General features: G+C 33.9%; 1 protein-coding gene across 1 annotated transcript in view; it reads right to left on the bottom strand.

Annotated features, from left to right (window-relative positions):
- Nucleotides 1-13082, bottom strand: part of LOC102802324 (uncharacterized) — a 94888-nt gene that overhangs the window by 39885 nt on the left and 41921 nt on the right. The window contains exons 12-13 of the mRNA XM_085494554.1: nt 11703-11720; nt 1878-1958 (exon numbers count right to left, since the gene is read on the bottom strand). Coding sequence (XP_085350680.1) covers nt 1878-1958; nt 11703-11720 — 99 coding nt within the window. The remainder of the gene's footprint in view (nt 1-1877; nt 1959-11702; nt 11721-13082) is intronic.

The raw sequence follows: 13082 nt of genomic DNA on the forward strand, positions 1-13082 counted from the left end.
GGCAGTAGGAGGGGCAGTGCAAAGAACAATTTTCAAAGAAAATTTGTAAACTGCAAAATTTCGTAGCACTGAAAATGTTTCTGTGGTCTTGGGACAGTGAGAATCGATGATTTTCGTGTTTTGTTTTTCATCAATGCCATGAAATCTTCCAATTGTGTAAACTCCTCAGCTTAAAGTAAATTGTTGGTGGTAGAATTAAGAACTGGGATAACAAGACAATTAAGTATGGCTGTATCCTTCACTGTACTACCAAACACTGTACACTTTAGAAGTAACAGTAGATATATTGGAACTGGAAGATTATTGGAAATTTAAAAAATTTTTTGACCAGCTAGACAATCATTTTTGGATAACCAAGGGGAGTACAGAACCATTGGGACAGAGGCTCATAAACAAGGGAGATAATAATGTGGTACTGTAAAAGAGTTTATTTTAGCTGGAATTAATTTTCACTAAAAAGGGTTTTTGGGTGTTTTGTATGGAATTTATTTTCACTGATTCTTGACAACTTGAAAATGTAGAAAAAAAGTGGACTTTATTTTCACTGAATCATTCCTTCAGTGAAAATTAATTCCAAGTGAAAATTAAGTATTTTACAGTATGCTTGCACTTTACTAGAAGGAAGTAGTGTTGCTCTGTATAGGAAATAATCATGCATATTACTGTAAAATACTTTATTTTAGCTGGATTTAATTTTCGATGGAAAGACTTTTTGAGTGTTTTCTATGGAATTTATTTTCACTGATTTTTGAATCTGAGTTGAATGTGAAATACAGAAAAAAGTTATATTCAACGGATATTATTTTCACTAAATCATCCCTTCAGCAAAAATAGTGAAAATTAATTCAAAATAGAAATAAAGTAATCTACAGTAGTCAAGACAGCCACAGGAGAGAGGTGTCAACTAAGGGCATGGAAGATTACCATAGGGAGATATAATCACGGAGGAGGGGAGATAAACATCAGGTGAAAGGTCAATCACAGAATAGAGACAATCACAGGGAGGAGTGACAGACAGAAAGAGGGGGAGGTGACAACAGGAAAGGGGAGGAAACAATAGGGGAGGGAGTACAAGCACAGGGAAGGAAAACAATTGCAGGAAAGAGAAAGGGAGGTAATTATAGAGAAGGAGAGACAGGGGAAGAACAGACAATTACAGGGTATGGAAGACAACCACAGAGGAGGGAAGACAACCACGAAAAAGGGGTGACAACAATAGGGAAGAAGAGACATATACTGTAAAATACTTTATTTTAGCTGGATTTAATTTTTGCTGAAAAGACTCTTTGTGTGTTTTTCATGGAATTTAATTTCACTGATTTTTGACGAGTTGGATGTAAAATATAGTAAAACAGGTATATTCGCTGGATTTTATTTTCACTGGACCACTCCTTCAGCGAAAATAGCAAAAATTAATTCCAAGCGAAAATAAAGCACTCTACAGTACAGGGAAGTAGCAACTACCACAGGGGCTGTGGGTCAATTACAGGGGCTGTGGGTCAATTTACAGGGGAATGAAGACAATTACAGGGAAGGAAAGACAATTATAGGGGAGGAAGACAATTATAGGGAAGAAGAGACATATACAGAGAAGTAGCAATTACCACAGGGGCTGTGGGACAATTACAGGGGCTGTGGGTCAATTTACAGGGGAATGAAGACAATTACAGGGAAGGAAAGACAATTATAGGGGAGGAAGACAATTATAGGGGAGGAGAGACAATTACAGGGAAGGAAATTATAGGGGGAGGAGAGACAATTACAGGGGGAGGAAAGACAACTATTGGGGAGAGCCACATGAGAAGACAACAACAGAGAGAGAAGACCTCAGAGGGAGGGGTTATCAAGACGGATGAAAACACTAAATATTGACTTACTCTGCTAGACTTTCTACCACTTATCTTATCATCATCTTCAGAATCTGACACCCAGTGTTTCACTCTCTCTAACTCTTCCTCCTGAAAAAACAATAAAATAAAATGAATACAAAAGACAAATTTCAAGTTCCATCGTTTCCTTAGAAACTTGTTCATTCTGGTGTAAAAAACGTTCCAATTTTGTCAGCATAAACATTTGATAGCTCATTAGAACACTGAGAAACTAATGAATAATTAATATGTGAACTAAAAATCAATTCTGATTCTTGTACAGAAACCGATTAATTTTATACTGTCAAATATTATATTTTAGCTAGAATAAACTAACTTTGTGGGTGTTTTGTAGGAAGTTTATTTTCAGTGATTTTTGATGTGTTAAATATAAAATATAGGTATATTCGCTGAATATTATTTTCACTGAATCATCACTTCAGCGAAAATAAATTCCAAGTGAAAATAATGTATTTTACTGTAATTAACTCAAAACACATGCTAAAAATGTAAAGGCTCATGGGTAGACGCTTGTTTGTAAACAATGACGCGCTATGGCCATCTGACGCATGTGCAGGTGACGACTCCCTCGCTTTAATACTTTTATGAGCATGCATAGAATAATGAACTGAAAGATTTGAGTAAGTAAATAACAAACTAACACACTAATTACCTGTTGTTTTTGCTGTAGGATGGATGATATGATTCAATCACAATGAGTTGAAGACAAATCAAAAAAAAAAAATGGGGAAATTAGACATGAGAGTGCAAAATAATATGATTTGAGACAAAATGTAATGATTTTGAGATGTGAGTGTATTGGTAGGTTTAATCCTTTGAGGACCAAAGTCAATTTCAGGCACCATCCACAAAATACTGTAGAAAACTTTATTTTCACTTGGAATTTATTTTCGCTATTTTCGCTGGACAGATGATTCCGTGAAAATATAATATAAACTCATCAAAAATCAGTGAAAATAAATTCCATACAAAACGGCCAAAAAGCCTTTTCAGCAAAAATAAATTCCAGCGAAAATAAAGTATTCCACAGTAGTTCCATTTACAGTCTGCTCTTTTCCACATGAAATGTCGTAAAAAATTCAAATTTTTTGAACAAAAACTAGAAACAATGTAACATTTTGTCTGTTAGGTCCAAAATTAAGATTGACTGCAGAGAAAATTACAGAAAATGTCAAAAAAATGTACCCAAATGTGAAGCAGAAAAAAATTTGGTGCTCAAAGGGTTAACCTGTGAGGTATAATACTGTGGAATATTTTATTTTCGCTGGAATTAATTTTCGGTGAAAAGGCTTTTTGGGTGTTTTGTATGGAATTTATTTTCACTGATTTTTGATGAGTTTAATGTGAAATATAGGAAAATAAGTATATTTGCGGGATTTTATTTACACAGAATCACCCCTTCAGCGAAAATAGCGAAAATAAATTCCAAGCGAAAATAAAGTATTCTACAGTAGTGTACAAACAATGAGTCATGGATATTTCAACACATATATTACCATATACACCCTACCATAGTATATACCATTCATATACCCTGTATAAGTGTATTATATACTATATATACTCTACTAGTATATACCATTTATATACCATAGTATATAGTACCATATGTATTCATAGTATATAATATATATACTAGTATCAGGTTATTATGAGATTACAACAAATAAAGTATGCATGTAGGCAGTATGGTGTTTGTATCGACCAACAGAAGTATGTGTTCCAGTACTGCCTGAGTGCATTTTTTGCAGTATTCTCATATTTCCCACAAATACCATTACAGATACCCCAAATATACCATCACATTATTCGCATATGTCCGAAGTATACCACTAAGTAAGTAACCAAAATATACCATGTATACATGTATCATCAGACGACAAGGTACTAACTACATATATACTACAACATGCCCCATATATACCACTTCATATATCAGATACACTACACTCATATACCATCCAGTCTAAACTCAAATCCTACATGTGTACCTGAAACTCCATGGACATACTTGATGAATACAATATATATAACGCACACACTCAGGTATGAACAGAAAATAAAATGAGAAACTGAACAACACAGACGTAATTTACATATTATTACGACCACCTGTCATCAACACAGACGTAATTTACATATTATTACGACCACCTGTCATCAACACAGACGTAATTTACATATTATTACGACCACCTGTCATCAACAGTCACTTATACCAATATGCAATCACAAGTCATAGCGAGGGCAGCAAACGCTGACCCCCCCCTTCCCCCAATATAAAATATTCAGCTGCCAATAGTTATTGTTCAATATTGACAACAAATAAATAAAAAAAAAATTATGGAGGGATAATAATTTAGATGATACAAATTTTTGATTTACTGGTTACCATGGAAACAGATCATTTCAATAATGGTGTGTAAACTTTGCACAAGCTTTTTATAGTTATCTTTTATGCTTCTCTGCGAATGAATCCCATCAACCAATGAACTCAAAGACTTGATGACCTATGACCTCTACAACTTTTTAAATTTTTTGTCTGAATTGAAAAATTATATATGCAATGGGTGAATACCATAGGAACTGAGAATTGCTTTTTTTTATTTTTGTGCCAAGTGACACTTCTGAACATAGAAGTCATCGCTTGTTTCTACTGATATTTTTTGAATACTGTAAAACATGCATATTTCAGAATTTTATGTAAGCCAATTCAAAAAAAGTTGTTATTATTCTAGCTATTATTGCAGTGAGTCGAATTCTCTAAAATTGCATTTACATGGGGAAAATATACATGCCATACAAATGGATTACTTCCCCTAAAAATATCTAAATATGGGTCAACTTTTTCAAAAAAAATGTGACAGATTTTAATCAATTAAAAAAGAATTACATGGTAGTTAAATTTGAACGAAACTTTACAAAAATGTAATTTTTTTAAAAAAACACAATAATTTTTCATCCTGGATATAATCATTTTCACCAACAAATTTTCCTGGAACAGGGTCAATATTTCGAGTTCGGGTAGCCAACTTGAGGGCATATAGCTATTCTGTATTTTGAAGAATATACGTTAAATACCTTGCATACAGCGATAACTGCACGTCTATACAAGACATTGACACAGAATTAGCAAAACTGAAAACTACTTATAAGAAATACAGTGTTACTAGCTCAGATTTCAAACCTTTCTACTGGTGTTATCAACTCACATTACAACATTCTATTGTTTGCTACTGTCAGCTGATTTCCAATGTAAATATTGACCACAACTTTTGATTAAATCTTTTTAAAGCCATAATACCTGTCTGTTTTACCCTAAATTAATTTAAAAAATCATTCAAAATGACAGAAATGTGATATTTTGCCAAAAATGAGTAAAGTCTGCACTGCATTTATCGTACTGCATTAGAAGCATATTTCCAATAAAACGCATATAATTAACCAAAGATTACTACTGTAAAATACTTTATTTTAGCTGGAATTAATTTTCACTGAATAGACTTTTTTTGGTGTTTTGTATGGAATTTATTTTCACTAAATCATTTCTTCAGCGAAAATTAATTCCAAGCGAAAATAAAATATTCCACAGTATGTACCGGATTATTAAACTGATACTGTAAAATACTTTATTTTCGCTTGAAATTAATTTTCGCTGAAGGAATGATTCAGTGAAAATAAAATCCAGCGAATATACATTTTTTCCTATATTTTACATTCAACTCGTCAGAAATCAGTAAAATAAATTCCATACAAAACGCCCAAAAAGTCTTTTCAGCGAAAATTAATTCCAGCTAAAATAAAGTATTTTACAGTAGTTAAACTGTATTCTTTTTGATTATATAATGAAGTCTGTAGTACAAATAGTATTTTTAACAGTGGATATGACATAGGGACACTAAACTTGGCATTTTCCCCAACCCTCACCACCACCCCTTGTCTACAGGTAAAACTCATATAACCTCATAAAACTCAGCCTGGGGTGGGGCGAGTCGGGCATGACATTGACTGTAGCATGATATAATAGCAATGTTTGCACAAAACCACTTAACTGGAAATCAGAAACAGACAGATAACAAACAACAGTCATTACGGAATAACACAACCCTAATGTAGTTTAAGAATATTAATATTACCTTTGAATTGTCAAACACGATAACTTTTCATGCATGAGGTAAATTCAGTGTGAAACACGAAGGAAGTGGTATTATCCCACGCCAGGTAACTAGGCATTATGTTAATTGGTGTAGCGTAACTAAAGCTTTATGCAAATGAGTGTGGTATGTAATTACACCATATATTGTCACTGACTATAACAGTAGTGGATTACATCAACAAAGCATTGCCATGTGTTATTGTGTTTTTGTGTTTTTGTGTGTAGTATTAAATTTGATATGAAGTCGGTGTGAATGAATGACAAGTTAGGGAGTCATGTTAAATTTCACAAACAAAATTGCAACACTGCGTTTCAAAACACATAAGCACACTCAACTAAATTTTCGGTAGGTAAGGGGCAGACCCTTATAAACTCTGGGGGAGGGGGCATGGTATTTCATTCTATCATTTGCATAATAATTCCAACTTTGAAAATATAAAAACGTCACATTACAATAAAATAAATTAAAAATAAATATTATGGCCTCACTTTCTCATTTTTATTTTGGGAGTATTGGGGAGGGGGTATCCATAAGACAAACATACCTACAATGTAACAAACCTTCAAGAACAAACAAAGCCAAAGAGTGTTACTGGAGACAAATATACTGTAAAATACATGTACTTTATTTTAGCTGGAATTAATTTTCGCTGAAAAGACTTTTTGGGTATTTTGTTTGGAATTTATTTTCACTGATTTTTGATGAGTTTAATGTAAAATACAGGGAAAAAAGGTATATTCGCTGGATTTTATTTACACTAAATCATTCCTTCAGCGAAAATAGAGAAAATTAGCTAGAAGCAAAAATAAAGTATTCACAATTTTTTTTTCACCCTTCCACTAGATAGCTGCACCCCTATCCATCACAATGGTCTAAATGGTCTATCCATATAAAACATAACTTCCAGCTAGGTAATTACACCCTATGCATTTAGTACTTGGAAGCATATTTAAAAGGTAGAGCAATGTAGAACAACCACCTTACTCTCACCTTCTCATAGGTTAGCTACATCCCCTGAGCCATAATGGTTTATTCCTGGTAACATCTCTAAATGTAACCACCCCTCAGAAAATTACATGCAACAAGTTGAAACTACCTCCTAACACACACTCTCCCATAAACTAACAGCACCCACTTGAACCACAATGGTCCATTCCTCGTAATTCTATAAATCTTAACCATCCCTCAGGTAATTACACCATGCAACAGGTAGAACTACCTCCTAACACACACCCTCCCATAAACTAACAGCACCCCCTTGAACCACAATGGTCTATTCCTCGTAACTCTGTAAATCTTAACCACCGCTCAGGTAATTACACCATGCAACAGGTAGAACTACCTCCTAACACACAACCTCCCAAAGGCTAGCTACACCCCCTAAATCACAATGGTCTATTCCCCACAACATCCCCTAAAGTGATCTCCCCCAGGTAATTGCACCATGCAACAGGTAGAACAGGTAGAACTACCTCCTAACATACACCCTCCCACAGGATAGGTACACCCCCTGAACCACAATGGTCTATTCCTCATAACATCCCAAAATCTTAACCATTGCTCAGGTAATTACCCTATGCAACAGGTAGAACTACCTCCTAACACACACCCTCCCACAGACTAGCTACACCCCCTAAACCACAATGGTCTATTCCCCACAACATCCCCCAGGTAATTGCACCATGGACCATCACCTCAATGACTTGGATAAATATTAACCAGGTAGAGTAGGTTGACTTCTAACCATTGTGTGAAGGTCACACTATTGGCATCATGTAAGACCTATTTCAACTCTTTGAGTGCCAGATAGCTTTCCTGCCCAAAATTAAATGCAAATATTTTCACATTTTGTAAAATTTTCACTAAATTTCATCACCATTTTGGACCATAAAGACAAGTTTAGATATTTCTTTCATTTTTTGACCAAAAGATTTGTCAATTTTTATCAACATTTTATGTGGGGAGGAGCAGACTACAAATTGTTTTGTTGACAGTGCTAAAAGTTGACAATGGTGCCCAAGGGGTTAACAATTACGAAATGTTGCTGTCTAACAAATTCAAACAGTTCTGTAATTGTAGACTTTTGTGTCATTCTCCATTTGTTGTCGATTAAACCTGTCTCCTGCCTGTACAATGTGGGTTTTTTTTCTGTAGCACAGAATGTTTAAAAATACAATCACTCACTATCAAAAATCACCAATCTGTTTCGAGACCACTCTAAATAACACATAGGCAACCTGGTTTAAACCTTTTCACTGCCAGTTCCCTCTTCTCATCACCAATTCACAAAATAGTCCTGTTTGCAATCTGCAATTTCCTTCAAAAGTTTAGGACAAAAATAGCCACAGTTTTAAAGTGAAAAGTGAGAATTGACTCACATTTTTTATGTTCACTCGAAAATTATGGCTCATTTTCAAAAATATTGAAAAATATAAGAAAAAAGTGCAGTCGAAATTTGGGTGAGAAATTCTGGAAGTGAATGACCAGATCTCGCCAACCAGTCACTGCACACTCATACAAAAAGTACGACAACCTATAGAAACTTTATCCCAGTGTAGGATTTTTGTACAAGGAACAATAAAGTAAAACTACAAATAAAAAAAAAACAGCACTGGAAGAATGAGAACAAAACTATGGAAAAAAAAAAAACATGTATTCCAGAGCATGGATATCAACAAATCACACCATACATGTATAAATTTAATATCAACAACAGAAAACATCGCCGTTGTTTAATCTTCGGAAGCGAATAGTCGGTTCTCATCTACCAGTCACTGCATACGTACACACATACACACAAAAAGAAACTGTATCCCCAGTGTGGGATTTTGGTAGAGAGAACAATAAAGAAACAACTACAGATAAAAAGACAACAAGAATAAAAAAAATGAAAACAAAACTATGAAAAAAAAAAAACCATGTATTTCAGAGCTCAGGTATCAACAAAATCACACCAGATATTCTGAAAAATTCCAGCTGCTATGACACTATTGAGAAGTAATGGTCTGCTATAATTAGATTTTGCCCCTGGCTGACACAGAGGGAGCACTCTACTGGAATTAATACTTGACAGTAATCAAATCCAGAGTTTTGTTATCTTAGAGTCTAATCAGTAAGACAGGTGTTAATAACACTGAAAAAAAAAAGCAACTGTTGCTGGTAGTGAGGGTAACGGTAGTCGCACATGTGCGTTTTTGTTTATGTGCATTTCTATTGGAGAACTTGAATATACTGTAGAATACTTTATTTTCACTTGGAATTAATTTTCGCTATTTTCGCTGAAGGAATGATTCAGTGAAAATAAAATCCAGCGAATAAACTTTTTTTTCCTATATTTTACATTCAACTCGCCAAAAATCAGTGAAAATAATTTCCATACGAAACACCAAAAAAGTATTTTCAGTAAAAATTATTTCCAGCTAAAATAAAGTATTTTACAGTACCTCATCAGCAGGCTTAACCTGTGTTCTATTCATAGATGATTTTGTTAACATTTTTTAACTTTGTAATATTGAATTTTCCTTTTTAACTATTATATTCATTTATATACATATATATATATTTTTTTTAAAGGATGCAATAAAGATATTAGTACAATATTATTATTAAATTAATATTATTAGTATAGGTGGTCGCAGTGACAGGTTTATTTTTAAGTCAGTGTTCACACCTATTCATACCCTATATTCATCTACCATTGAGTCAGCTATAGAGAGTATTGTCTTAAAGCGTGGTGGTCCTCGCGCAGCGCGTGTTCGAATGTCATGTAAATAAACAATGTATTTTACACGCGTCGCTACACGTCGCTATGAGTCCAATATCGAACAAGACGCGGCACGACGACTGCCGCCTTTAACCACAACCCCCACCCCCGGGTGGCTTATCTCACAGTTTAACACTGTCAACATGTTTTCCCTTGCGTTGTTACCCATGCATAAACATACTTAATACATCTTGCATTCTATTTTTCAATTCGTGAATAAATTTCTAGTCATGGGTATGCAGGTCAGTTCAAATAGAGTCGCTCACAACATTTTTTTTTTTTGCGGGGGCGGTGTTGAAAATACTGTGAAAATAAGTAATGTTTGAATAATCTCATTGAATTTTTTTTTTAAATCCTCCCAAAACCAGGAACTTTTATTCTAGTGCATCGAATAATTATAATTATTGCAATGATAATTGTCTAATGCTTTTAACTTCCATTACACAGATTTTTAAAAGTACACATGAACCACAGGCCAATCTACACTCCCCCTCAACGACAATTATACCCTCTCATGTCCATGCTGGAATTCTGAGACACTTTTGAAATTAAAATAAGTTAGACTTGCCAGGACAATATCTACCTGGGGTGCCAACACACACACAACACAGTAGAATTAGTCTGACATTTCAATTCTACGTTTCTTTCATTCAATTCTTTTTTTTTTATTTATACAGTAAACTTTCCGCTCCACAAAATCTCAATTATTGAGTATATATTGACCGATGTTGTTGACGCAAGACCGATGTTGTTAGCGGCATTCCAGAGAGTCTTAACTTGCAAGTAATCTGCCATTAAAGGATCAGGAGGGGCAGTATTAAGTCAAGATGACGAGAAAGTCGTTTAAATTTGAACAACGTTCTTCTATTCACAATAACCCCTCCCCCCCCCCCCACCACCACCACCACCACCACCACCACCACCACCTGTGCAAGTGCAGTAACATGCAGTCAAGTCATATACTGTAAAATACTTTATTTTCGCTTGGAATTAATTTTTGCTATTTTCGCTGAAGGAATGATTCAGTGAAAATAAAATCCAGCGAATATACCTTTTTTCCTATATTTTACATTCAACTCATCAAAAATCATCAATAAATTCCATACAAATAAATAAATTTCTTACAAAATACTTAAAAAGTCTTTTCAGCGAAAATTAATTCCAGCTAAAATTAAGTATTTTACAGTATATACCACACAGTGAAAAAACCTATCAACAAACAAGCTGTTCTCGGATTGGTCCAATTGTTAGGTGTTAGGGTTGGGTAACCAATCAGGCACAATGTTGTATGTAGTTCAAAATTTAAATTTGGCTCAAACTACTTTAAAATTACACGCTTGTTGGTAATGATCCCAAAATGCTTTATTTTCTTAGAAAACCATGTTACAATAATTGCAGCGCTTACATGCACCTGCCACTGCATTCCCCCCAAGGGTGGTGGATTACGGGCTGAAGTGACTGTTAAAAGTCATTTTCCCCTCATTTAGAATTTGATTAATGTGATGTGTAACCAAGGAGTCAAAGTCAGTACATAAACTGATGGTGACAAAAGTGTGACCACCTCCAATGAACGAAAGCAGAAAGTCCAAACTATGAAGTAGAGACGAAAGCCAGCTTGCGGAATGGAACTCGTATTAAACCATGTCTAATTATACTATACACCCATACACTACATGTTGTATAATTATTTACACTACATACACTACTATATACATCATCACTGAATACTGCTTATCTCATACACTACATGTCCAATTATTTACACTATATACACTACTATACGAACGAACGAACGAACGAATCTTACCAAGACATAATAAAAGACAATCAAAACAGGAAAAAAAAATTCGCGGTATTAACAAAGAAGACAGAGTAATACTGATGAACTCTTACCATTTCTTTGATTTTCGCCTTGATGATGTAGATGAAGGTGATGATGGTTGCCATGGTGATGTGACAGAAAAGATGGAAAGATGAGTGACATTATCTACCACATATGTGGGGTGTGACATGCATTCAGTGGTAATGGATTACATAGTCTCTTACACATCGTGTTGATATACAATGTACTGCTGTACTGTCACGTACTCTAATAGTACGAGTGGCGCAATTAACGTTTACGCCACAAAACTATGACAACCATACAGTGCTCTACACTTTCTTTACTGCAATTCGTTAAATTTTTATTGGGCTTTGATTTCAGAATCAGTCATCACCTGAGCTTGCCAAATCATAAAAATAGCGTATACAACTCAATTTCTGGTCAAAAAATATTACTTTTAATATGCTACAAAATGTGTTAAAATAGCAAGATTTCATTTTACCGTATTTGACTAAATTTAGCTCTCATTGTGAGGATATACATTATTTCAATTCAGCGACATCTTGAATTAGCAAAATAATTCTGATCAGTACTTTCAGAATATGTTGTGACAATACATCTTTGACAATATTCTGAATAATTTCTAAAAAAAAGAATTCTTACAAGTACAAGGTGCTGAAAAACAGAATAGCATATTATTCTGCTTTTTTGTGAATTCTATTAGTTACTGTAAAACCATTTATTTTCACCGGTATTTAATTTCACTATTTTGATGTTTTGAGCAATTTCACTGGGTTTTAAGTTCACAAATTTGGTAGCAAAACAATGAGTTGTATTGTTATTTCACATGGACTTAATTTAGCAGATTATTTTCACTGACATTTAATTTCACGATTTTGATGTTTTGAGCATATTCACTGTGTTTTAAATTTTATGAATTTGTCAAGGAAACAATGAGTTTTATTTTACTTTACATGTTCACATAGATTTAATTTAGTGGATTTTACTTATCAGTGAAAACAGTAAAATTAAAACCCAGTGAATAATTAATACCTATACAGTATTAGCAAACAGCTAGCACAACCCAGCCTATTCCTGACCAACACATCTACAACAATATTCATCATTAGGTAAGGAAATAATTATGTAAATATTAATGATGAATATTTTAATTTAATAGTGTAAACTGCTTCAATTTTGTGACAAAAATCACAAAAGTCTGTAATGCTGAGAATATTTTTCAGTTTTCAACTTTTTGAGATACCCTTACTTCATCAAAATACCACATGGAAACACTCACAAAATAGTTTCATGTTTGTTCCATGTGATGTTTTGATGCCACTAACATACCACAACATTTGTTTGTCCTGTTTTTTATGTTCAATTTCACACATAATCAGTTTAAACCATTAAATTAAAGCAGTTTACAGTACAATTTATTTATTTGGCAA

The sequence above is a fragment of the Saccoglossus kowalevskii genome, chromosome 20 (assembly GCF_978046115.1).
Source record: "Saccoglossus kowalevskii chromosome 20, keSacKowa6.1, whole genome shotgun sequence".
In the NCBI taxonomy this organism is placed as follows: Eukaryota; Metazoa; Hemichordata; class Enteropneusta; family Harrimaniidae; genus Saccoglossus; species Saccoglossus kowalevskii.